The 24,147-nt window shown below is 25.2% G+C and overlaps 2 protein-coding genes across 7 annotated transcripts; one reads left to right on the forward strand and one right to left on the reverse strand.

The window, feature by feature from the left end:
- The first annotated feature begins 1,081 nt into the window (after positions 1-1,081).
- LOC113548130 (endophilin-A) lies at positions 1,082-14,098 on the forward strand. 6 transcript variants are annotated; one of them, XM_026948827.1, is made up of 13 exons: positions 1,122-1,140; positions 1,204-1,297; positions 5,745-5,835; positions 8,271-8,339; positions 8,427-8,777; positions 8,844-8,910; positions 8,997-9,097; positions 9,241-9,344; positions 10,048-10,142; positions 10,479-10,520; positions 11,819-11,923; positions 12,687-12,802; positions 13,507-14,098. In XM_026948827.1, the coding sequence occupies exons 3-13, from the start codon at positions 5,791-5,793 to the stop codon at positions 13,624-13,626; spliced, it is 1,215 nt and encodes a 404-aa protein (XP_026804628.1). In that variant the 5' UTR covers positions 1,122-1,140; positions 1,204-1,297; positions 5,745-5,790; the 3' UTR covers positions 13,627-14,098. The 6 variants fall into 6 exon arrangements, with proteins under 6 accessions (XP_026804627.1, XP_026804628.1, XP_026804630.1 ...); XM_026948826.1 differs by having other exon boundaries at positions 1,082-1,297; XM_026948825.1 differs by lacking the exons at positions 1,122-1,140; positions 1,204-1,297 and adding an exon at positions 5,340-5,491.
- A 7,835-nt stretch (positions 14,099-21,933) lies between these two features.
- On the reverse strand, positions 21,934-23,999 carry LOC113548823. The gene is made up of 4 exons (XM_026949902.1): positions 23,717-23,999; positions 23,420-23,576; positions 22,709-22,870; positions 21,934-22,373 (listed from the first exon to the last, which is right to left on the reverse strand). Exons 1-4 carry the CDS (start codon positions 23,820-23,822, stop codon positions 22,235-22,237), a joined length of 564 nt encoding a protein of 187 aa, XP_026805703.1. The 5' UTR covers positions 23,823-23,999; the 3' UTR covers positions 21,934-22,234.
- Between the last annotated feature and the right edge of the window lie 148 nt (positions 24,000-24,147).

The raw sequence follows: 24,147 nt of genomic DNA on the forward strand, positions 1-24,147 counted from the left end.
TCTGTTATTAATATTAATACATACCTAGATACTTTAATAAATTCTGTCTTTTAATTAAAAATCCAATTTATAATTTATAAGTCAAGTAGGCAATACAATTTTAGACTTCATGCTAAATATTAAAGAATGTTTTTTTGATATTTTTTTGACATACCCTTGGAATAATTGGAATTATTTTCAGACAACAGGCTTACAGAATAGGCAACTGTAAATTATTTAAACAGTATTTTGAATAATGCTAAACAACTCAATAATGAAACAACATTTTACTTAGTTCCTTTAAAGTATGAACGTTTATGAATTTGTGATACAATTTTAGGTGTGTATAAAATGTATAATATATCATGATAGTTATTTCACCAAGTTATTGTAGACCTTTTTTTAAAGCTTATTATTCTAAAATTATCAACGATTTATGCTTAAATTAATTTGAACTACTTAATACTAATTTAGTAATTTGTACTTGGATTGTATAAATAAATCTATATTAATTATATAGTAAATCTATATTAAACTTTATATTATTATTTAAAAGTCCATTGGTTTTTAATTTAATTTAATTTAAAATAATTGAATATCGTTAAAAATAAGATAAACAAAACATAATAGATTATTGTATTTAATTAATATATAATTTTATACTTCTATAACGAAGTCCTGTACTCTTGTTAATTGTTATAACAAATAATGTCAAATTGTAATATTTATTATTATTATTTATGGCATGGTCTATAATAAAACAAATGGATAAAGCCTTGTATAAATGTGTGCCTATACGGGCTATACGTTACACGTTTGTTTATTTTTTTGCAATTTAATACGTAATATGTAATATTGAATTTTTTTATTTTTATCACATTTTCTTGTACAATTAAAAATTTAAAAAATAAAATAATGAAAGGGAAGTATTCAAGTATGGATTCTTGGTTTTTACTTTTTAGTTTGTGTATTTAAGCTTGTAATAGATATATATTATTACTTTTTAAACAGTTGGTAACGCGTATGCGGTATCAATTTACGTATCAGCTGGCTGTCGCCTGGCTGGTCAACGAGTTTCGGTTATCAGTACCTATTACACTATTACACTGTCCGGGTTAAATAATATTTTCACAATTTATTTTATAAAAAAAATAAATTCTGGTAACTGGATTCAGTATTAATTATATTGGTGAAATAACTTTCATTAAAATTTTTTACTTTTAGGCTAATTCTATGGCCATTTGGTCGATAACTCTGTGAGTTATAATGTTTTTATAGCACATTATATTCGATCGGCTACTGAAATATCAAAAAAACTGTGAGTACTGTTTTTCGTTAAATTTAATATATTATAATTTAATGTTTATAATCATTGTGCCTATATAGTTTGTTGTAAAATATTCACTAACACATAAATACGATTCACGTAGACGTAACCACGTAACACGTCCATAAATAAATTTATAAAATTTGGTTATTAACGAAGAAAGGGTTAAACATTTTTACATTAGATAATTTTATTCATATATTCATATATTATCATGTATTATACATTATAATATTTAAATATAATATTTTTATAAAGTTTTTATAATTCATAGATTAAAATACGGTTAATAATATTAAGGTTTACAATTTTTAGAGTATCGTAACTTATAAGTATTTATGTTTAGTACACGAAGTTTTTAAAATAAAATAAAATAAATATTTAGTATTATTTTTAATGTTATTTTACAATACTTACCGTTAACAGCTACTTTTAAAATGTTATTAAACAATTTCATAAATTTTCTATATGGACATTTTTAAATGTTATAATTTTATTAGAAAGTCTATCAAATTTACTAGTTTGGAGTTATTTAATTGTTACTTATCTATCATTTCTACTACTGTCTCTTCGGCTATACATTTTTGAATTACAGCAAAGTAACTACAGTTGATTTTGTTATAAAAACGGATATGTTTTAAATTTGATTATTTCTTTTCAATTGTTTTTAGTGTTATCTTATGCTTAAATTTGTTTTTTAATCACCAAATAACTCACTCCTCTAAAGTGCCAATCGATAAATATTTTCTATTAATTGAATGTTCAGGTTTTAAACTTTCGGAACATACCTACTAATAATTAAAATTATGAAAATTAAATTGAAAACACGTTACTGTAATAGCACTACTATTTTCGAGTATTTTTCTCTTCGTTCAAAGTTTTTTACTAGTTTCAAGTTATTATATAAAAATAATTAATATTTTAAATTTTTAAGGTTATTTGTTAGTTATTTACTGTTTTTTCTTATAATTTTAATTTGTTTAATTATTATTTAAGAACGTTGATAAATGATTATAATATGTCGATTAAACACGAAAATTACTTTTTATTTTTGTATTATAGGTATGATAAAAAAATTATATAAAAAAATGGGTTTTATCAGCAAAAAATATATGTATTTATTTATTTATTTAGTTATTTAATTATACCTTTATAATAAATTATTCATTTTTAACTTCAGGTATAGTTAGTAATATGCTTAAAATGTAAAATAAATATATTTAATTAATAAAGTCTGATTCGTAGGTTTTCAGGTTTTCCAGTAACATTTAGGTACTTATACGTGTTCTGTCAGTAATCCAAATTTGTATGCGCTTCATTAATCAATTTTAATTTGATCACAGATTGTAGTTTAGATCAGTGGTCCTTAAACTTTTGTAGAATTATAGAACTCTGATGAAAGACTTAGAAATCGTGGACCTACCCAACTTTCTTTTGAATACCTACCTTTTTTTTTTACCAAACATCTTACTTTATGTGTCCAGATCGTAACCACTGATAAACCCCAGTGGACTCCTATATGAGTGTCGCGAACCACCGTCCAAGAACTGCTGGTTTAGAGAATTAATTTTTTGATTTACTCAAATAAATATAGTCTTCGTGATGATATGTAAGCTACCTCACACGTTTTTATAAAAATGAACTAACTTTTTTTTGAATTCCTTTAAAAACTTTTATTCGAATGCAATGATTTTTCATTTTTAAAATTTAAAATAATATTATTAGACTTTCTACTTAGCTGCGAGATCAAGAAGAGTGTCTTGACACTTATTTGATTATTTTTATTAAGTACTTACTAATTAATGTTCAAATTAAATAAATTATAATATGGTTTTATTCATGGTAAATTTTTTTTTAATAAAAAAAGTACACGTTTTAATATCATTTATGGTATTATTTCTAGTTTTAAGAGAATTCTTGTTAATATGTGTATTTTAACGAACATAATCGAATGATACAAGTGTATATTGAATTATTATAATATTAATAAATTAACGAGTTTTTATTTTTTATCTTATTGTTTGCTAGATGTATTAATTATTTCTTTTAATGATTTTCTTTACATACTTTCTAGTCTTTAATTAAACATTGAATTAATTTTGTTTATTTTTCATTTATTTATTGTATACTAATTTTTATTATTAAACTCTTTGTATAAATTTATATTATTTATTTATTGTTTATTGCATGATTAGATTAGCTTATATCTGTCGTATCTGACATTAATATAATAAATAATTGTAATTATAAAATATTTAATAAATTGTCGACAATAATTTCTTTCGTACTTCAGGTTTTTTCTTTTGATACAGATTCATCAATCTTTAGTTAATTTTCATGAAAAGATTAAATGAAAAATTATTTTAGTATAAACTTATACTTAAAAAGTCAGGAAGTAATTCTGCTATTTAGTAAATGCCGATGAGTAAACATTATCAGTTATCACTGATTAGATTACTATAATGGATGTGTTAAATTTGAATTCAATGATTAGTCATTGCAAACGACAAACAATTTTGATCGAAAATGGACTATATTTCTAAGTATTTTTATAATATATAAATTATTTATTTTTCTATTAGTATGACAGTAGATTGAAATAATTGTTGTCAACTATAAATTGTATAAATTATAGGTAAACAATTATAATATTATTAAGTAGGTAGCTGTTAATTTTGAGTATCCAATTTTGTGCTATGGTTTTATTAAAAATTCGTGTTTTTTCAGTTCTTGTTTTGTTTTTCAGATTATTTAGAAAAATACTGGGCATTTTTTACTTTTAATAATTTAGTATATAAACCAATCTCAAATTTGATTATTTTTACTAGTTAAAGGTGACGATAGACGTAAAAAAATTCTCTAAAATGCATTTATAAATTATTTTTAATTATCTCTTATCATTATCAGTTATTACCATTATTTAACACGTAATAGAAAACTGCAGTATTGGGTTGTTACTTGTTTTACATAAATCAATTAATTATGCACGATATTATATCAATAGATTTGTGCAGAATAATATTTTCTATTTTTTATTGGCAATAAAAATTAAATAGTTTAAAAATTGTGGATTTTTCAAAAATATTTTTGTTTAATTGTTTCAAAAGTTTTGTTTAGCTATTTATGTATATTAAAAATTACTAATTAGACGCAGATGTTGCTTATTTTTTTTCGTTGAAATTTATTGCAATAACTTATGTAGTTAATAACTAACATAATTTAGAGAACATTAAATTTAAGAATTAAAATTTTATAATTGGTCAATAAACCTGAGAAAATTAATTTTTTAGCTTTTTAGTGGTGATTGTTGGTAATTTAACATAATTTATATCAACATAAAATATTTTACTATAAAAGAAAAAATAAGTACTTGAAAATGAATAAATACTTGCATGCATCGTTTTGAACTTTATATTTCAGTCCTAATTCGTTTATTACTACATTAGTTACAACCTGCCTAAGTCATTATACTATTATCACACTTATACATTAAAATCCCGGGGGATTAGAAAAAATCATAAATGTTAGAAATGTCCAAATGTCAATAGGCTGTGTGTTCGATAATGCAATTTGATTTTATGTGTCATTCAACATGTGTATCTCCCATAATTATTATCTACAATTACGAGCGCACGCTGCAGTTGAGTACAATGAGTGTGTTATACTCAGCTGTAGTATGTCAGTGTGACGTGTGTACCTTTACTTAAAAAAAAAAAAAAATGAAATAAATAAAACGTGAGTTTTGCCGGTGATATGTATAATAATATGTTTTCTCATCGTGTATAATAAATATATTTATATAAATTTTATATTTTTATATGCAGTACATGCGTTTAGGGTATTCTTCGTAACAACATAATTATAACGTTAAACGAACGAAAAAAAGAAAAAACCGTACATGTTTCCACGTATGTAAAGCGGAGGGCCAAACAATATTATATTATAGTGCTGGTATATATTATGCGTGTGCGCGCCGTTAATATAATATTATAACATTGGCTGCCGGGGAGCTGAGCGCAAGCGCCGTTGCCGGTACGCCGTGGTGTGTGTGACGATGGGCGAGATGAACAGCGAAAAAAAATTCATCGAGCTTTGCGATCGCTGTGTTAGTCTCGCGCTAGTGTCACCGGAAGTCGAGTACGTACGAGACGCACCGCACTCGGATCATCCCGTTGGATATTTTTGGTAAATCAGTGCGAAATTGTTGAAAGATCATATACATAACTATCATATTTTGTTTTCGTTATTATAGGATAATATGTTTTGCAATAACGTCGGTATATAGCGTATTGTTTTAGAGGTTTTTTGCAATTTAATATTGACGTAAAACATCGAATTAAATTATATATATATATATAATAATTATTATGCATTGTTAATTTTTGAATAGCTTTACGTATTTTACGATTTTTAGTAAGATTTTTTTTTTTTTTATTAGTTTCAGGTGGGTTTTTAATACACACGTTGAATAAAAAGCTACCAAAATGGCGTTTGCTGGCCTCAAAAAGCAAATTAATAAAGCAAATCAGGTGAATATAAATTTCAATATTATTTTATCTGTAATTTATGTAAATAAAAATTATTTAGTATACTATATAAATATATATATATATTATAGTTATATAGATAAAAAATAAAAATAAGAAAAATATATATATCTATTAAAAGAGTTTATAATATTTCATAGTTTGTAATTGTTTCATAAAATAAAATTTAGAGTTAATAATTTATTTTCATCATTCAGGCTATTTGTTGATATTTTTCAAATCACTTTTTTAATTGAACATTTACTAAACGTAAATTATGGTTTATAAGTAATTTGTGTGATTTTTTTCGTTAATACGGCGCATTATGTATGCAATATTAGTACGTTCTTTTGTATTCAATATTATTTTTGAAAAATATATTTTATTTAAATTATGTTTTTATTTTCCGGTAACGCCCTTTTATATCTTTTGTAATTTTACTTTTTTAGTTGTTTATAATGTAGCCTGATTAACTTTTATAGTTAAAATATGAACGTTTAATAAAATATTTAGATGAATCAACGTACAATTGTTGTTATTTACTCTTGTAGTTAAGTTTTTGACATTTATTATAAATTACATGTGTGTGTTTCTTAGTTAAATTTTATAACGGATTCAGCACGTGTCTTTTATATATTAAAAGATAACTAGTTAAATAAATCATAACTGGCGTTCTAAGCTTTGAGTAATTATTTTGTGTAATAAGGTGTCTATTTTGGTAGTATATGTTAATAAATTAATTTATAATAATAGCGTTGAAACCTTAGAAAATCGTGCGTGTTGTCCGATAATGCCCTCATTAGAATTAAGACTATAGTATTCGTTTCTTGTATAAAAACTTGCTCGTAATAAACGATTTGTCTACTTTTATAGATAAATATTGTGTTGTAAATTAATTTTAAAAAATGGGTGTTTAGGTTACTAGCTATGATCGCTTGCTTATAAATACATTTAATAAAATTAACTTTTTGTATTTTAATTTATATTTGATTAATCATCGTTTGTGTTGACACTGTGTGTTGCTTTAGTAACAGCGAACATAGAAACGTATATACATATATTAGAAAGTATCAAGATATTAAAATACATATTATAATGATTTTTGATTTTTCACGATTTTAATTTGTATTATTCGTTACATTAACAATGATATCATATAATATGCATTTATCTACTAAAGTAGATCTAATTTCCCTATTTGCATTGATAGAGAGAAGAAAAATTTTAAATGAGGCCAAGGGAGTGTTATTGTATTAGTGTGTGTGCGTATAAATACGTACGAGCGTATGCGTGTGCGTCGGGTTGGGAGTCGAGAGCATTTTATTGATTAACAAAGCTCTGTATACCCGTGGCCGGCATGGAAGTGGCGTAGTTCTGACGATATTGACGATGGTTGGGAGGGAGGGGGTTGGTTGTGCGATTCTTATCTGTTGGTATCCTATATATCCGTCGTCATCTCCTTATAATAATTAAGGGTGTTAATAAAAAACAAGCTATATGATGAAAAATATGCAATGTCACATGATAATATTTTTTTTTTTTTTGTTAATTCATTTAATATTTAATTTACTTAAGAAATAAATGAAATGTCTTGAAGTGTAAATAATTAGCGTATTTTTTCGAGTACATCCGTTTATTGTTTAACCATAAAAATATATATATATATATTATATATATAAATTGGTGAATTATATGAGTATTTTAAAGCATTTATAATCTATATTTTATGTAAATAAAAGATTTTGTATTGTATATATAGGTATACAGGCGTAAAGATAAAAAAAAATACAAAGTTTAGGCAGTAATTTGTTTTAATAAAAAAATATATAAATGTTTGAACAATGGACATTATTATTAATAATATATAATACGTAAATAAATGTTTTTTAAATCTTTCTCAAACAATTTAATAGGCAGAAATCATTTAAAAAATCTGAAAATGAGCCATAGATATGGCCTAAATTAAGTAAAAAAACAATTAGTTATCAAATATTAATTATCCAATTTTTATATATTTGATTTGTCCTTATAGGTATTTTGTATATTTATAATAAATTAGCCATTATTGTATAATAAGTTAATTATAAATATAAAAATAGCTATGCAATTTACAAAATCAAATATACTTAAAACAGCATAGCTAAATATGATATTATTTGTTTTTATGATCATACGCTGTATTACTAGTTAATATCTATTATACATAGTCGTGTATATGAATTATATAGTAGGTAATTTTATTTAGATTAGCGCTTATTGTTTCATAGAATAAATTATTAAGCTATGTTCCTATAGATAAATAATTTTAATAATTCCAAATTATATAAATTATGCCTAATATATTATAGAAATTGGAGCTCTTCAATAAACATGTACATTGTACTTACTTTATGAATTTGTTAAATATTGTTATTTAACCTATTTATTATTATTTACAGTATATGACTGAAAAAATTGGCGGAGTTGAAGGAACAAAGCTTGATGTGGACTTTGTGGATATGGAAAGGGTAAATTTGTATACTATAATATGTGTAGTGCACGTGAATCATATTTTACATAAGTTGGACAATATTTAATAATCAACTATTTTTTAGAAAACTGACGTTACTTACGAGTTGGTCGAAGAACTTCAAATGAAAACTAAAGAATTCCTACAGCCGAATCCTACAGCCAGAGCTAAAATGGCAGCCGTCAAGGGCATATCGAAACTTAGTGGTCAGGCAAAAGCATCTACCTATCCACAGGCTGAAGGTACCCTTGGTGATTGTCTGCTCATGTATGGTAAGAAGCTTGGCGATGACAGTCTTTTTGGCCAAGCATTGCAGGAGATGGGAGAAGCGCTTAAGCAAATGGCCGATGTTAAGTACGCATTAGACGACAACACCAAACAAAACTTTCTCGAACCATTACATCATTTACAAACCAAAGATTTAAAAGAAGTGATGGTATATTATAAAAAAGATTTGTCAATAATAATCATACAATTATACAATTTTAATTATTTTGTTTAGCACCATAGAAAGAAACTGCAGGGAAGAAGACTAGATTACGACTGCAAACGAAGAAAACAAGCAAAAGGTAACATTTAAATTTACTATTTTTTATATTTTTATATTTGTTAATAAAGTAAATAACCAAAAAACTTTAAATTTATTTTTATTTAGGTTCACATGTTAGTGATGAAGAACTGAAACAAGCCGAAGAAAAATTTGCAGAATCGTTGCACAGTGCTCAGATAGGAATGTTCAACTTGCTCGACAACGACGTACGTTTGATTATTTAAGTTTTTGTAAATGTACCGATACAATTTTTAACTTTAACTCGTAGTTTATTTTAAACTCTAAACAATTTTTTAAAAATATGATATTATAATAATTAAATTCCTTTGCGAAAATTGTCGTATTTTAGATAGAACAAATATCTCAGTTAACCACATTCGCGGAAGGTCTTCTCGAGTACCACCAACAGTGTACCGAAATACTGAAATTGGCAGTAATGGAAATCCAGGAAAAGTATGTTAAATTTTTATAGCTGAACAGTTTTTAACAGCAATTTCATTGATTCCTTGACCTTTATTCATATTATTTTTACATGTTACTTTGCATGTCCGCAAAATATTATGACCATAATATAACAGTAACATATAGAGTTGGACTATAAATATGCGCAAAATAAGTTGTGGACATTTTTTGCTTTTCATCACAGACATTATAAGTAAATAATTTGTGTATGTCCACGTTTAATTAAATATCTAATAAGATAGGTAGTATTGAATAAGGTGATGATTTTAAATAAATAAATGTATAACACAAAATCAACATATATTTATGTGTATACTATTTCTGTGAAAAATCGTCGTTATTATTGTGTAGGTATAGTAGTTTACAATAATCTAATGATATCGGTGATTTTCATTCTTTTTCTATCCCTATTTTGACCTATAATTCAATATTCGCATTAGTTATGTGTTTTCGACTGATAAATTTAGTAATTTTTCATTTACCTTGTAGGATATTGTCTGTAGTTGAACATTTTTGCACAGTGCACATATTTCGTCAGCTGACATTACTCAGCAGCTATCTAATATTTACTTCGCCTTAATTTATTTTAAAATATGAAATTATTTTTAATGTACATAATTTTTTGCGGACAAAATGTCATGAAGATTACTTGTAGATTGTAGAACTATTTTATTGTTGCTTTTCGATATTGTAGGCGCGATCAAGCTGCCAGCCGCCCGAAATTAGAATTTGTGCCTAAGACTTTGAACGATCTACATCCAGTAGATGTTATCGCGGACGACATTAATGGTAATTATTTAAACATTTCAATTTTGCCTTTTAAAAAATATTTATATATATTTTAATTAATTCAAACAAAATAACGCAATGGTCATATAGATTTTGAGAAATACCATTATTATAATATTTATAATATGTTAGTATTAAATATATTGTTTATATGTATATATATATCAACCCGCCCATCGACGAAATGGATAATACAAAAATAGCGATAATTCATACTTACCTACAGGTTATAAATTAGTATACATGGTTTGGAAAGTGGGATTTCGATATTTTGTAATACTGTTTTTTAGGCCTTTTAGTTTCATTATAATATACATAGTATAACGGTTTTTTCAGACGAGTACGAGTTGATGGAACCACAGCTCGCACACGTCAAAGGTAAAAACCAAAACAACTAGTTTAATACCAATAATTTATATATTGATCGTTATAATTTATAACAAATGCATATGCTATTTAATAGTTTGGTTCGACTTCAAAAATTAACATATAGCATTATTATTTTATTAATTTTTATTAATTATTAACACGTAATACATTCGTATATTTAGTTAATATGGTTTCGTACATAGATAAAGTACCCTAGCTAATAGATTTACTAAATATTCAATTTTTTTTTTTTATTGATCATACACAACTTCAACAGCTAAGGTGATTAGCTTAAACATTTTTTGATTACACATCTAAATACTCGAATTATAAATTATATATTTTTATATAATATAATATAATGTAGGTAATTTGTGTATTATACAAAATGAGGCAGATTGTTTAATTGTAACTTAAATTTGTTTATCAAATCCGGTATCTTTGAGGGTAGAAATGAGGTCATTCAAAATATCTGGTTATATGACTTCATGTATAGGTTTGAGTAAATATACTTTTGTTTGTTTTCTTATGATAGGCAGTCTATGAAGCACATTTTTATTTATGTATTAGATAATAATTATTATAACATAATAAAATATAGATCCCAGATTTCATTACAAATAATAAAATTACAGTTTTTTTATTTAATTGTAATAAATGTTTACAATTTTATGTTTATGTTTCTATATTAGTAGACTAACTGACTAACAAGTTTTGAACTCATAAATGTATAATCTATAGCTAAATTGTTAAATTTAAGTAGATAGCTTAGATAACTGTAATATGATAGAAACAACCAATATCGTAGATTTGCGTTTACTGTAGGCAGTCATATAACAAAATCATTTTAATTTAATTGTTTCTAAAATTTGTTGAACTAGCGTAGTACCTATTTTACTTTTTATTTTTTTAAATAGATATTAGTTTATAAAAATCTATCTACTCGTGTTAGGACGTAGGTAATACATACATAATCTGGTTTTTGTTATACTTTTGGTGTTTGATAAACATTGTGGAATCATCAAACAAATATGAAATAATTGTATATTTGTCGAGTTGTTACCGAATTACCTAACCCATTAAACAATACATTATCTTTACATTACATAGAATTTTCGGCTTATATTTAAGTATTGTTGAAACTTGAAATGTACGCAGGCTTGATTCGTCGATCATTTTATATATATATATATATTGTGGTCGTTGCTCTTCCTTTTAACGCTTATGTTATATTATACTATACGTAATTAACAATTAATATTAACAAAATTTCCTTTTATCTGTATAATGCTAAATATAAAAATTAGGTAGTTCACGAGCTTCGTCCCCGACTCACGCAAAGTCTAACACGCTGGAATTAACGTCTGGAGCAAACCATCACGATAACCAGCATCAACAACCACATCACAATGGTACCTATTGTTGTTACTTGTTCAAAGCATGATATTATGTTCTTTATTGTTGCTAATTACTACATTAACAGCTACTGTAAAGACGCTTGTAAATATTTTAATACACCTACACTGCAAAGTAACTTGGTAGGTAGTTACTTTTTTATATACTGACTCTCCGCCAAACGACAATATTATCATCATATTACGCGTTAACGACTGTGGACACATTTAGATTAATGCTGAAATTTAATTTTAGTCATTCGCTTAAAACGATTCAATGCAAAAATTTAATATAAAAACCTTGGTAGACAATTTTTAATTAGCATTTACAATTGATTAGCCACAAAAATAAATTAGTTTCTTGTATTGAGTATTTTTTTTTATGTGTGCAAACGCGTTGTTAATACATTTTAACTAATAATAATACACTAGGTTTTTGAATTCTCCTACTTGTTCTATTGATCTTTAAATAAATTTCGAATCAAAAGTCGAATGCGTAAAATTCTTAAAAATGTAACCTATTTATAACGTTTGCAAATACTTAATTTGAATGAAATTCAGTCTGCAGATTTTTGTTTAGTTCATTATACTATATAATTATTGGTTTTTATAAATACAAATTGATTCACGTTATAGTTATTGTTTTTTACTGCTTTGTTGATTTTAACTATTGTTTTATATTTACCTCTATATAATTCCATTAGATATTTTTCATTTGTTTACTATTTTAATACATTGTAATTGTCTACACTAATAGTAATCATTATTTTAATTTTTATAGCATCGCCTGTTTCTTCTCCAATTAAGTCTGTTCAACGGCAAATACCACGCAACTCGCCTTGTTGTACTGCGTTATACGATTTTGAGGCCGAGAATCCAGGAGAATTAGGGTTTAAGGTAAGTGACAAACATATTGAACCTATGCCGCTCATTTTTTTCTCTTTCCCATATCTTATTGAGAATTTTAGTTGAATGTTTTAATAAAATTTTCACGTGCCTACAATAGTATAAGTATTAAATACGACCATGTTGTTTAGTAATGATGGCTAACTGTGATAAAGATGTCTGCGTTTTAGGAAAATGTCTATACACACTATACAACAACTATAATAATATTTACTTGTGCGCAATTAATCATTAATCTACTCCTGGTTCCATCTATAGTCCCTAGCTCTGGGAATATTTTTCAGGGTTGCAGGTTGTCGTTTAATGTGGCTTATTCTAATATTAATTCTAAATTAGTTTATATACTTTTTAATAAGGAATCGTATATGTTCAATAAATCACTCAACTCTGTGAATTATATGATTTTCCTCTAAAAAGACAAAAAACTAACAATTTTGTATTATAGTTTATTGATAATTTTATTTTTCAGTATGTATTTCCAAAAAAGTATTCAAACTAACTGATGTAATATATTAATACTTTTTACAATTCTACTGTATGGATTTAAATTAAATGTTAGACCCCTTCTGTAGCTCCTCCGCCAACGAACTTTTACTTAGAGTACTGCCTAATGTATCATTAACACCCCTAAGTCCTAAGTGCGTAACAATTTTGACGAAAATACATACGTAATAATAAAAATAACGTATTTTCAGGAGGGCGAGACTATAATACTACTGAACAGGGTCGATGAAAACTGGTTTGAGGGCAGTACCAACGGCCGTACCGGATACTTCCCAGTCACATACGTACAAGTCGTCGTGGCGCTGCCTTAAGCATCACAACTGCCATTGACGAAGACTACGACACCGAACAGACCGCGACGCCAACTCCTCACCCCCCGCGTAAGACTTGTTAAAAAACGCATCATAATATGTATTATATTATGTAATGTTGCCCACAAGCGTATACAATTTCAATACGCATTGTACGTAGATACACCGACGAGGTTAACACATTATTAAAATAATATAATTATTATGATTTGTAATAATATGATCGATGTACAAACCGATTTACTTGTGTTTGTGAGACGATGCTTCGTAAAATCTACATTTAATCCCCTTGCAATAAATACAATTATAGAAACGGAAAAATAGCTACCAATATTATAGTACACGCTGCTCGTTAATTCCATTCGGTTTTGTTGTTTGTAGGTGTATATTCTTCTTCTTCTAATATTACTTTAACTACTACTATAATACTACTATTACTATTATAATTATAATTATACTTATTAATTATTAATTATTATTGTTATCATGATATTAATATATATATATATATATTATATTATACTCGTTGGCCACGTTTTAAAACAAGAATTTTGTATGCGTTTGGTCACGAAAAATTCGTTTATTCTCCTAATTCGACCGTAGGTATTAGTGTATAGATAGTATTTCTATTTGGATTTTTGAGAATCTTATTATATCGCGTTACGTTTTAACTCTTCTCTTCAGCTCTCTTTGGCACTGAGCGATTTTGAATAGATAACACACATAAAAGGGATACATGTATTATGTTGGTACAAAGTTCAAGCTCAACTTGTTCCCTTGTGTTTTTCTATCATGGTTATAGTCACCCCAATGAAATTATATCCGTATTCCCTTAGTTATTAGTACTACCGATTATCAAATAATTTATAATTATTATGCATTCGTTTTTTATATAATATTAATCGTAATAACTTTATATATTATTATATATAAAACAAACAAAAGTTCTTAAAATTTCGCTTGTTACCATTTGCTAAACTAAATGTCTGTAAATAAGTTTTCTGATAAACATTAGACAATAAATATGTTAAATACTTCAAGTGAATATTAAAAAAAAAGTTAAAAATATGATAATAATGTTATTTATATATATAATATGTTATCATTATTTGTATTTTAATGTTGAGTGTGTATTTGTAGTGTAACCCACCCTAGGGATAACAAAAAAGTTTAAATTAAATTATAACCTGCATATTATGTTTTCCTCAAACAATTTTAATAACAAAAATTACTAATTTTTATATCTCACTAAATTTATTTTATGGATACGCCTCTATTCTTGTTCTCATTTAAAAATTATTTAGTACCTAATAAATAAATAGTAAAAATATGTTACTCCATTTAAAAAAATCTTTATCATTATAAATTATAGAATTATCCTATGGAGTGTTTTTGTAAGTGTTGGACGTCTATATATAGTTATATGTTATTGTATAACTCGATTATTTGTGTATTAATTTGTAGATTAAATATACCTAAATGAAACTTCACTCTGACTTTGACAAGCCGCTAATAAATGTATGTTGGAATTCAAATAGAAAAGATGAATACATAAGTGGATTTCAATATTACGCGCTGCTAGCCTTCCCATACGAGTGCTAGTATCTAGGTATATTTAATCTATGATTAAACTAATATAATAAAATAAACTTTTCAATTTTATGAAAAAAAATATATATAAATAAATCCAAATTGACTGCATTTTTGGAAATCAAATTATAAATTGTTTTGTTTTGTATTTTATTTTATACCTTTTTATAATTTTACGTTCTGTGTTTTTATTATTATTAATTATTGGTTATTACTATGATATATTTGTAATTAACTGCACTATACTAATATAGATGATGAGAATAGTAAATATTCTTATGATATTTAGGTCTTCTTGTAAAAATAAATTCCAAGGGAAAACTAAGCTAATATTTTATAGTTTATAATATTTAAATATCAAGTAAGTAGTAAATTTAAATAAACTTATTGCTTTATTGGTTAATTTACTGGTTATCCAATAATGAATTACTAAATGAATTACAGAATTCATATTATTTATATTAATTTGTTATGACGTATATATTTACATTTATTATTTTTATAGATTTCGCTATTTTCTCGTAAATTATCTTTTTATTATTTAAAATAACCCTTCGGCAGAAGTGGCCATTGGGATATAATTAGGTATAACAATTTATTTATTTATTTTTAGATACGTACGGATAACAAATACGAGAAAATATGTGTATTAAAATGTATAATAAGTATATTGGGCTGCATCCGAATTGCATAACAAAAAAAAGTCCAAATTACATGCCATCTTTTAAGGGGTCTGTCCGAATTGCATGCCGTGTACCTACAGTTCAAATCATTCAATTCTAATCTGAATAGCATGTTTTACTTTCTAAGTCCGAGTATATTTCAAATAGTCAATGTCTTAAAATAAGTACAATGTAATATATATGTAAAAATGCGTAGATCAAATTTGAATAACACGTCGAGAAATATTCGAAAATGAAAAAATTATAAGTTCAATGATGACATAATTTCAAAATAATGAAATTAATAGAATATTATTTGGAAAAAGTTGACATATAATATTATGTGGCGTAACTGACTTAAAAATAAATAAAATAATACGCTTTTCTAAATTTTTAATATATGGTGTTGAATATGACAATATATAGGTAGACAATATTATTATTATTAAAAAAACATCAAATTTTATAATAAAATTATTATTTATTTGAAATATACCAATATACCATGTAAAAATGTAATAGACATACCTAGTCACTTGATTACCGTAAAACTACAATCGTTTTATTTAATATTTTTTAATATCCATTTATTTTATTTTAATGTATCCTACAGTAGAAAAGTTAGTTGAATTATTTTATTTTGTAAAATTATGAAGGGCATTATTCAATTTAGATGTACAAGTAAATTGATAATAAGATCAATTTCACGATGGTTATAAAGCGGTTCAAACAGTAATTCCATAAGTTCCGTAAAACATTAGTTATATGTGTGCATTAAAAAAAAAAAATGTTTTATTTAATTGATAGATAACATGAAAATAATAGAGTAGAAAAACTTCCCAATGAAAATACTTCGTCATTAAATAGTATTGTAGTAGACAATAGTTTGTGTGTATAATATATATTTAGTAAATAATGTATAATATATTATTTACTAAATTTACAATAATGGTTTAATTTTTTTTATGTAGGTATATATATATATATATATGGGTACGACCCAAAAATTACCAGAACGATTTTTACATGATTTTTTACCAAAATGGTCTGTGTTCTTTGGAGAAGGTTTAAAGCTATTTAAGTCCTTCAATAGCTCCATCATATTATCACACATCTCCTCCACTAAAAAACCACCAGTTTTTAGGTATTAAAATAAAAATATTATATACGGGGTGATTCTTTTATAATAAAACATTTATTATTTCAAAAAGTATTCATGTTATTGAAAATATTTTTTTAAGTTTTTTACTTTTTTGAATGACAACATAGAGTTTGAATTTCATATTCAAAAGCAGAATAATTGTTTGAGTATTTTGATACATAAAATTCGAATTTAGGGCGAGTAGTTTATGAGTTATACTTATTTAAAGTTTAAACAAGTTGAGTAGTGGACAAACATTTTGCGGGGTAACCCCTTTCCACTCCACTCCGCACATCTAAACTTTAATTACTTATAACATTTTTATGTACGGATGCATTTATTATAACTAATAAAGTGCACAGGGACAGCTAGTAAATTATAAACAGGTCACAAAACCTTTTTATTTTAGTTTTTTTTTGGGATTACTTGGTATAGTTACACGGCAATGAAAGTTGACTGATAGTTGATAAATGGCAAAATAGATAATTAATTGGTATTTTAGCTTAATGAGTTTTGGTAATTCAGTGATAGTGGGAATTTTTAAATCTGATTGATGAATATTTTTCGAAATTAATAATGCGAATTTTGAGATGACGCAAAGGATTTTAGATTGGAATCTTTAGTATTTAATCTCATCGATTGATTCACCATCATTTACCCCAGGTTTAAAGTAGATACAGGAATGAGTAGATTCAATATTTAAATAATAAATATTCACCGATTACAGCAGGCGGACTATAGAGTAAAAAACAAACCCTTCCAGTGTTATCACAGGGATTTTAAAGAGATTGCAGTAAACGATTAATGTAAAAACACTAAACAATAATATTATTGGGAGCGCGTGCCGTACCAACATGAATGACGTTTAATACAGAAAGTTGAGAAAGTTGACCAACTGGCATTGCTGCGGTATTCATAATTTTAGGTATTTATATTAATTTTACTTTGTAACTGAAATATTATTACAATTTACAATTTTACCTAATAAACGATTTAAAATTTAATAAGTTTATTTTTTACACATATTTGTATAATTGTATTATTTATAATCTGTAAGAGTTCAACTATTAAGCTTATCAAGGATGCCGTTGGCTACATTTTATTATATTTTTAACGAAAATGATTTATTATTACGTTAAAATAAACAAGAATACAAGATGTAGAACGTAGAAGGGTTCTCAGACAGGGAAATGTTTACGCATAAGCACGCTAGGGCGCTAGGCACTTGTCTTAGATCGTATTTTATAAGCGACGACAAATTTTACAATTACAGTTAGATAAAAGATTTAAAGATATACTACTTTATAGTCATTTTAATCACCAACAAGCATTGCTTGTGGTAGGGCAAAAATGTTACAATAGAAAATTCAAGTAAAAAAATAAAAATATTCAAATAAATAAACTTATAGATGAAAATACAAAGTGAAAAAGTGAAACAATTTAATAATCCAAATCAAAACATTTTTAACTAATCTTTATTCTTTAACATGTCTTTGTATATAAGTTCATTTATAACGTTAATTTAATAACTTCCTTTATGTACATACTATTATTTTTAAACGTGGTACAATCAATAATCGTTTTTTAAGTCCAATTTTAATGAGTTATAAAAAACTGGACTTAGATATGTAAAATTGCTAAAAAATATAACAAGTTCTGAAAAATCCCTATACATTTATTATTTAAATAAATTAAAACATTTAAAGCAGAAACATATTTTTGTGACTAATAGGGACATACGACATAGATTAATAAAGACCAAATTTATATTGGCAGCGAACTGCCTAAATGGTTTATAATGTAAAAAAAAAAAAATTAAAAAAATAGGTCTGGTGATTATAAAATAAATAAGTCCTTTCATGATAGTTATGATACGACAGCTCAACAGTACGTACCATAGCTCTATAGTAAACATACATACAAATTAAAAATAGTAAATTTTAATATTTATATAAATAATTGAAGAGTGAAGAATTAAGATAAATTACATGTTAGGTACCTATTTCTTTTCAAATATTTAATTTCCATAAATGGAAGTGGGTGTGTGTGACAAATTTTTAACATTATACAATTTTTATTGTATTTTAATACAAAACAATTAAAAATTAAACTTAAAGATAACAAGTTATTATTAATAACATTATATGTGTTCTTTCCTTGGATTTTTACAATATTTTAGTTTTTAGCAAGTTATGAGCATTATTCATAAATATTTTGTTTAGATATTCATAACTTGCTTAAAAATTAAAATTTTGTAGAAAGCCAATGATATAACACATATTAATTTAATCTATTCTGTGTTAATATGTTCTTACTATCCTTTCTTATCTTAAGTTTGATAATAGGTCAATTCACTTTAATACTCCACAAAATTGGAACTGCTAAACCTCAGTATTAAAATATGTGTTAGTAAAGTAAGAATAATACTTGTGAGTTGTGGGTATGACGTCCTCTAAGCAAGCTCTGCCAAGTCACGATCATTAAATTATATTTCCAAGTCCAATCTAAATTATAATGATTACTGATATACTTATTAATTTTTAAGGTAATATACATTGTAACAATTACCTAATATAATAAATATTAATAATAATAATCACAGTTACAAATTGAAATATTATAAATATTAAATGAGTGTTGGGCCCTGATATGGAAAAACAACTTTGGATGCCTTGGATAACCATTGATTAAATTAAATACACTTGATCAAAATAATACAAATTAATTATAATTTTGACTGCCAAAGGCCTATTTTATTATCCACACGAACAATTTTATTGATTTAATATTTGAATATATAATTGTGCACTAAAAAATTAATGATTACAAGATTAATATATTATGATTGTGCATTTTAAAGTCTTAAACCACTAAAACATTTAAAAATGTAATTACTTAGGATATTTTTTAATACCCTAATTGTATCAAAATATTAAATTACTAGTTCCAATACCTATCAGTGGCGTAATTTAGACATGGTTCTTTTTTCGAAGGGGGGGGGGGGGTGGCAGGGATAAAATTTTGTTCATTTTGCTAATTATCTTCCCCTCATCATCAAAAAAATTTGGTTTATATCATAATATAAACTCCTTTCAATATAACCGTTGTGATCTGTACATTTTAAAATTCATATAACATAATATTTAAATATTTAAATTTTCAAATAGGTATAAACTTTATTAGTACCAAGATACAATTTCACCACAAATCACAATAAAACATCTATTCTATGTGGCTTTAATCATAATTTATTAAGTACTTCTTTAGGGTTAATTTTAACATTTTTATGTACTGCCTACATGGCAAGACCATTTAATTGATTCTGTAGAGTAAAAAATTAAAGAATTATACTTAAATTTAATCTCTACCACAAAAGTTTATGAAAAGTATATTTAAATTAGGATTCAAATTTCAGCTATTGTGTTTCTTAAATAATATGTGTTCTATTTTTTCAGAGTTTAAAACATATGCTCTGGTGAAGACTTTAAATTAATACATATATGTATGTACTTGTCATTTAAAAAAAATAAAAGAAAAAGGTCATGGGGAAATACAACATCCAAACCTCCTTGCCATAATTACGCCACTGACACTTATGGCAGTGCTTAGAAAAAAAAATAAAACGTGTAACAATATTCAGATATCCTAATACACATACAAAAAAAAAAAAAATTAAAAACAATTTTTCTTTAATAATAACTTATAATTACCCTTATTAAACAATGGTCCGTTACTTAACATTTTACTAAGTTAATGTCAATATGAATTTTGAATTCAAGAAAGTAAAATACAATAAACTGCATAAACATTTTTTTTTACATAACACAAATTTCCAACCTAATTTTTCAGAATAATTGTAAAGCAGTCTAAATAAAAAAACAAAGGAAGAATTTATTTTAAATTTAAATTTGTATGTTGCATAGTTCAGATATATTTGTGATTAAAAAAAGAATAAAAAAATCAATCACATAAACTAAAAAACGATAAAATAAGACAGTATAAAAATATAAAACAGTCAAGTCAAGAGTTACACAATTATAAAAATTTTAAACACCAAAATCATTTTTAAATGCATTTGTTGATGTCAATTTATTATTTTATTTTATTTAAATGTTTTTTTATACCAACTTTATGAAATGTTTAGGTTAGTATAAAAAACAGAACAAAAAAAAATATTTATTTCCACGATTGCAGTTTAGTTTTTAAATAAGATTTATTTTATTTTATAAACAGTTTGTTAAATTTTTTCAATGATATATTTATTGTTAGGATATATTTAATTTGCTTTTAAATAGACTAAATAAGAAACAATGCATTTATTTAATAGTTTACATTTATCAACTTAATATTATGGTTTTTGTTCTTATTATATATTACAATACTTTATACTTGGATTTTAGAAGTAATAAAATTATTTATATAGATTCATTATTAAATACATACTATTATAATATTATATTTATTAATGTATTCACTGAAAAGTAATATGACATCACTAATATTTTGCTTAGACTCAGAATAGCACCAACACAACTTGATTAGATAAGTTATAATGGTATATTATGAAATTTCAAAAATAATATGTTTACAATCATCTAAGCAAATAAATAATTATTATTATAATTTTATAAATTATATCTTTGTGGACACTTCAAATTTTGTTTTGTTTATTTAAATATTAATGAGATGCGTTCTAACTGGACATTTTAAAATATTTTTTTTTTAAATAGATTGATTTAGTTTCAATTTCTTGCTTAGTAAAATATATATATTCATATAGTTAAGTTGATTATTCTTTTTCTGTATTACCTTATTTTTTATCAACTAATGCATTTAAAATATTTTAATACATTTCTTTTTTCTAAATTTAATGACTAAAAACAATGGTACAGTTAAATTTAATTTAATATCTATTAGTGGTAAAACATTATAGGTAATCTTAATAATAACGCTAATCAAATACACATCACATACACAAAATATAATAAGAATACTAGACCTTTTTTTGTATTAACATTTTTCAAATACTTTATAGTGATTATTAACTAAACAAACAAATAATAATTTAATGATAATAAAGTAACACCATTTAATATAAATAGTTTTACAGTGATAAAATAACTTAAAACTTTCTTATTGTAAACGTTTTATCAAACTATGTGTTTGGTTGTAAAATAATTTAAAAAATGCAATATTTTAATTTCATAAACAATTATTAAACTTTACTTTTCTTGGATGAATTTTGACCGATTGTCGAGGCATGGTAGAGTTTGAGCAAATTGATTGCATCTTGAGCTTCTCGTTTTTCATAAAGAAAGCGTCCACTAGCTTCCTTAATTTGATCTAGAAATGACCTATAAATATATAAGATATTAGAACTAAGCAAGTTTTCTTATATAACTTCCAAAACTAAGTAAACTGTGATAAAAAATCTGAATTCTATTCATTTGGAAAAATAAAATAAGTTATCGATTGATTAAATACGGGGGCGTACACGGGGGGTGTTTTGGGTGTGCAAACACCCCCCGAAATACTTGGATTTTTGCATGGTTATTTACTTATTCAATTTTAATGTTAATTTTGTTATTTAATTATATTTATTAAAAAAAGTTCTACTTTTTAATAACTGATTTTCAAAAACACCCCCCAAAACTTTTTCCTGCATACGTCCCTGATTAAATAATATTACCTGTCAAATGCCATATCAACCAAACTGTCTGGATCCATATCAGATAAAAGTTCAAGATCGCAACCACCCAAGAATGCTATTTGACCTATATCATTTTGTAAACGTTGAATCAAACTGTTTAAACTCTGTGTGCCATCAATTTGATCATCAGTAAGTTTAATGCTTGAAAAAAAAAATATAATATACATATTAGGTACAAAAATATGTAAAAAAATTTTACCATAACTATTAGACCACTCTGCAGACTAAAAACCTATAATTTTAGGCATAGTAATTGTGATGTGTATGCTAAAGCACCAGGCCACCACCACAGTACAATGTTTTTTATCTCTAGATTTTGTACTATTGTAACCAAAAAATATTTACTAGATAAATCAGATTTTTAGAAAATCACTTGAAAAAAAATGTTAATATTATTATTGATAGGATTGATGGCTATTTAATAGTCAATAATCACTAATATATTTTAAATTACATAATATGTATTATTATTTATTCTATAGGTATTTGAGAAAAACTAGCGTTTCAAGGATGAAGGTACAATTCCTGTACATTATTTTAATAACCTCCTATCTACACCATTTCAAAAAGTAGTTTTATTTTCTTACCAGATTATATAGATCACACTGAGATATGCCAAATGGCAAATTCACATTCTACCACTTAAATAAACATAGTATATAAAATAAAAACTTTAATAATTTGTTATACCTTATATCATTATATGGACACCATTTTTGGTCAGGTTTTAAAATCATAATTAATGTATTATTTTCCAAAGTGTCAAAATAGTCTTCCTCGTCAATTTCGGTGCCATCAGATTCAAGAACGACTTTAATGGTTTCACTTATGTCAAATTTTTGTTGAGCTAAATAAAAGTATAATCTATAACTATATCATATTGTACAGATAAAAAATATTGCCAATATTGACCAATATCTTTCATTTTTTTTAGATTTAGTAAAAATATTAAATGAATATATTTATTACATTACAACAACTTTTTACCTTTAGTTATAAAATCAGATAATGAAGTTGCCACAATACCGATTTTGTGTTCACGCTTTGAATCAATTATTTTGTATGGTTTACCAGTGTATTCTTCACTATCCATTTTAAATTAATAATTCAATACAATACTTTACTCTGAGCAAGCTTCTAATTCAGTAATTTCTATTAACTAGTATCTATTGAGTATGGACTATGAATAATGAATATTGAATAAGCAATTTAATATATTGTACGATATGGAATATACACATTACCCAGTACCCACTCTAATACTATATTCAATAAACATTGTATATAGTATTATCTCAATATCTGGGGCATTATCAATATTTCTTATCAATAGTTTTGTTTGGGAATTTAAGACAATATTTGTAGCAAGCTCCACAAAATGTTTGTTCCCATGGTCATTTGTTCTAAAAAAAGTTAGG

This window comes from Rhopalosiphum maidis, chromosome 1 (genome assembly GCF_003676215.2).
Source record: "Rhopalosiphum maidis isolate BTI-1 chromosome 1, ASM367621v3, whole genome shotgun sequence".
Classification (NCBI taxonomy): domain Eukaryota; kingdom Metazoa; phylum Arthropoda; class Insecta; order Hemiptera; family Aphididae; genus Rhopalosiphum; species Rhopalosiphum maidis.

What these genes read in the sequence shown, in the direction of transcription:
- LOC113548130 (XM_026948826.1), top strand. Translation starts at nt 5,791, where the DNA reads ATGGCGTTTGCTGGCCTCAAAAAGCAAATTAATAAAGCAAATCAG. An exon ending in AAATTAATAAAGCAAATCAG is followed by an intron (nt 5,836 to 8,270) that starts GTGAATATAAAT and finishes TATTATTTACAG; the next exon opens with TATATGACTGAAAAAATTGG. An exon ending in AAGATTTAAAAGAAGTGATG is followed by an intron (nt 8,778 to 8,843) that starts GTATATTATAAA and finishes TATTTTGTTTAG; the next exon opens with CACCATAGAAAGAAACTGCA.
- LOC113548823 (XM_026949902.1), bottom strand. Translation starts at nt 23,822, where the DNA reads ATGGATAGTGAAGAATACACTGGTAAACCATACAAAATAATTGATTCA. An exon ending in ATCTGATTTTATAACTAAAG is followed by an intron (nt 23,577 to 23,716) that starts GTAAAAAGTTGT and finishes ACTTTTATTTAG; the next exon opens with CTCAACAAAAATTTGACATA. An exon ending in GTTGATATGGCATTTGACAG is followed by an intron (nt 22,374 to 22,708) that starts GTAATATTATTT and finishes ATATATTTATAG; the next exon opens with GTCATTTCTAGATCAAATTA.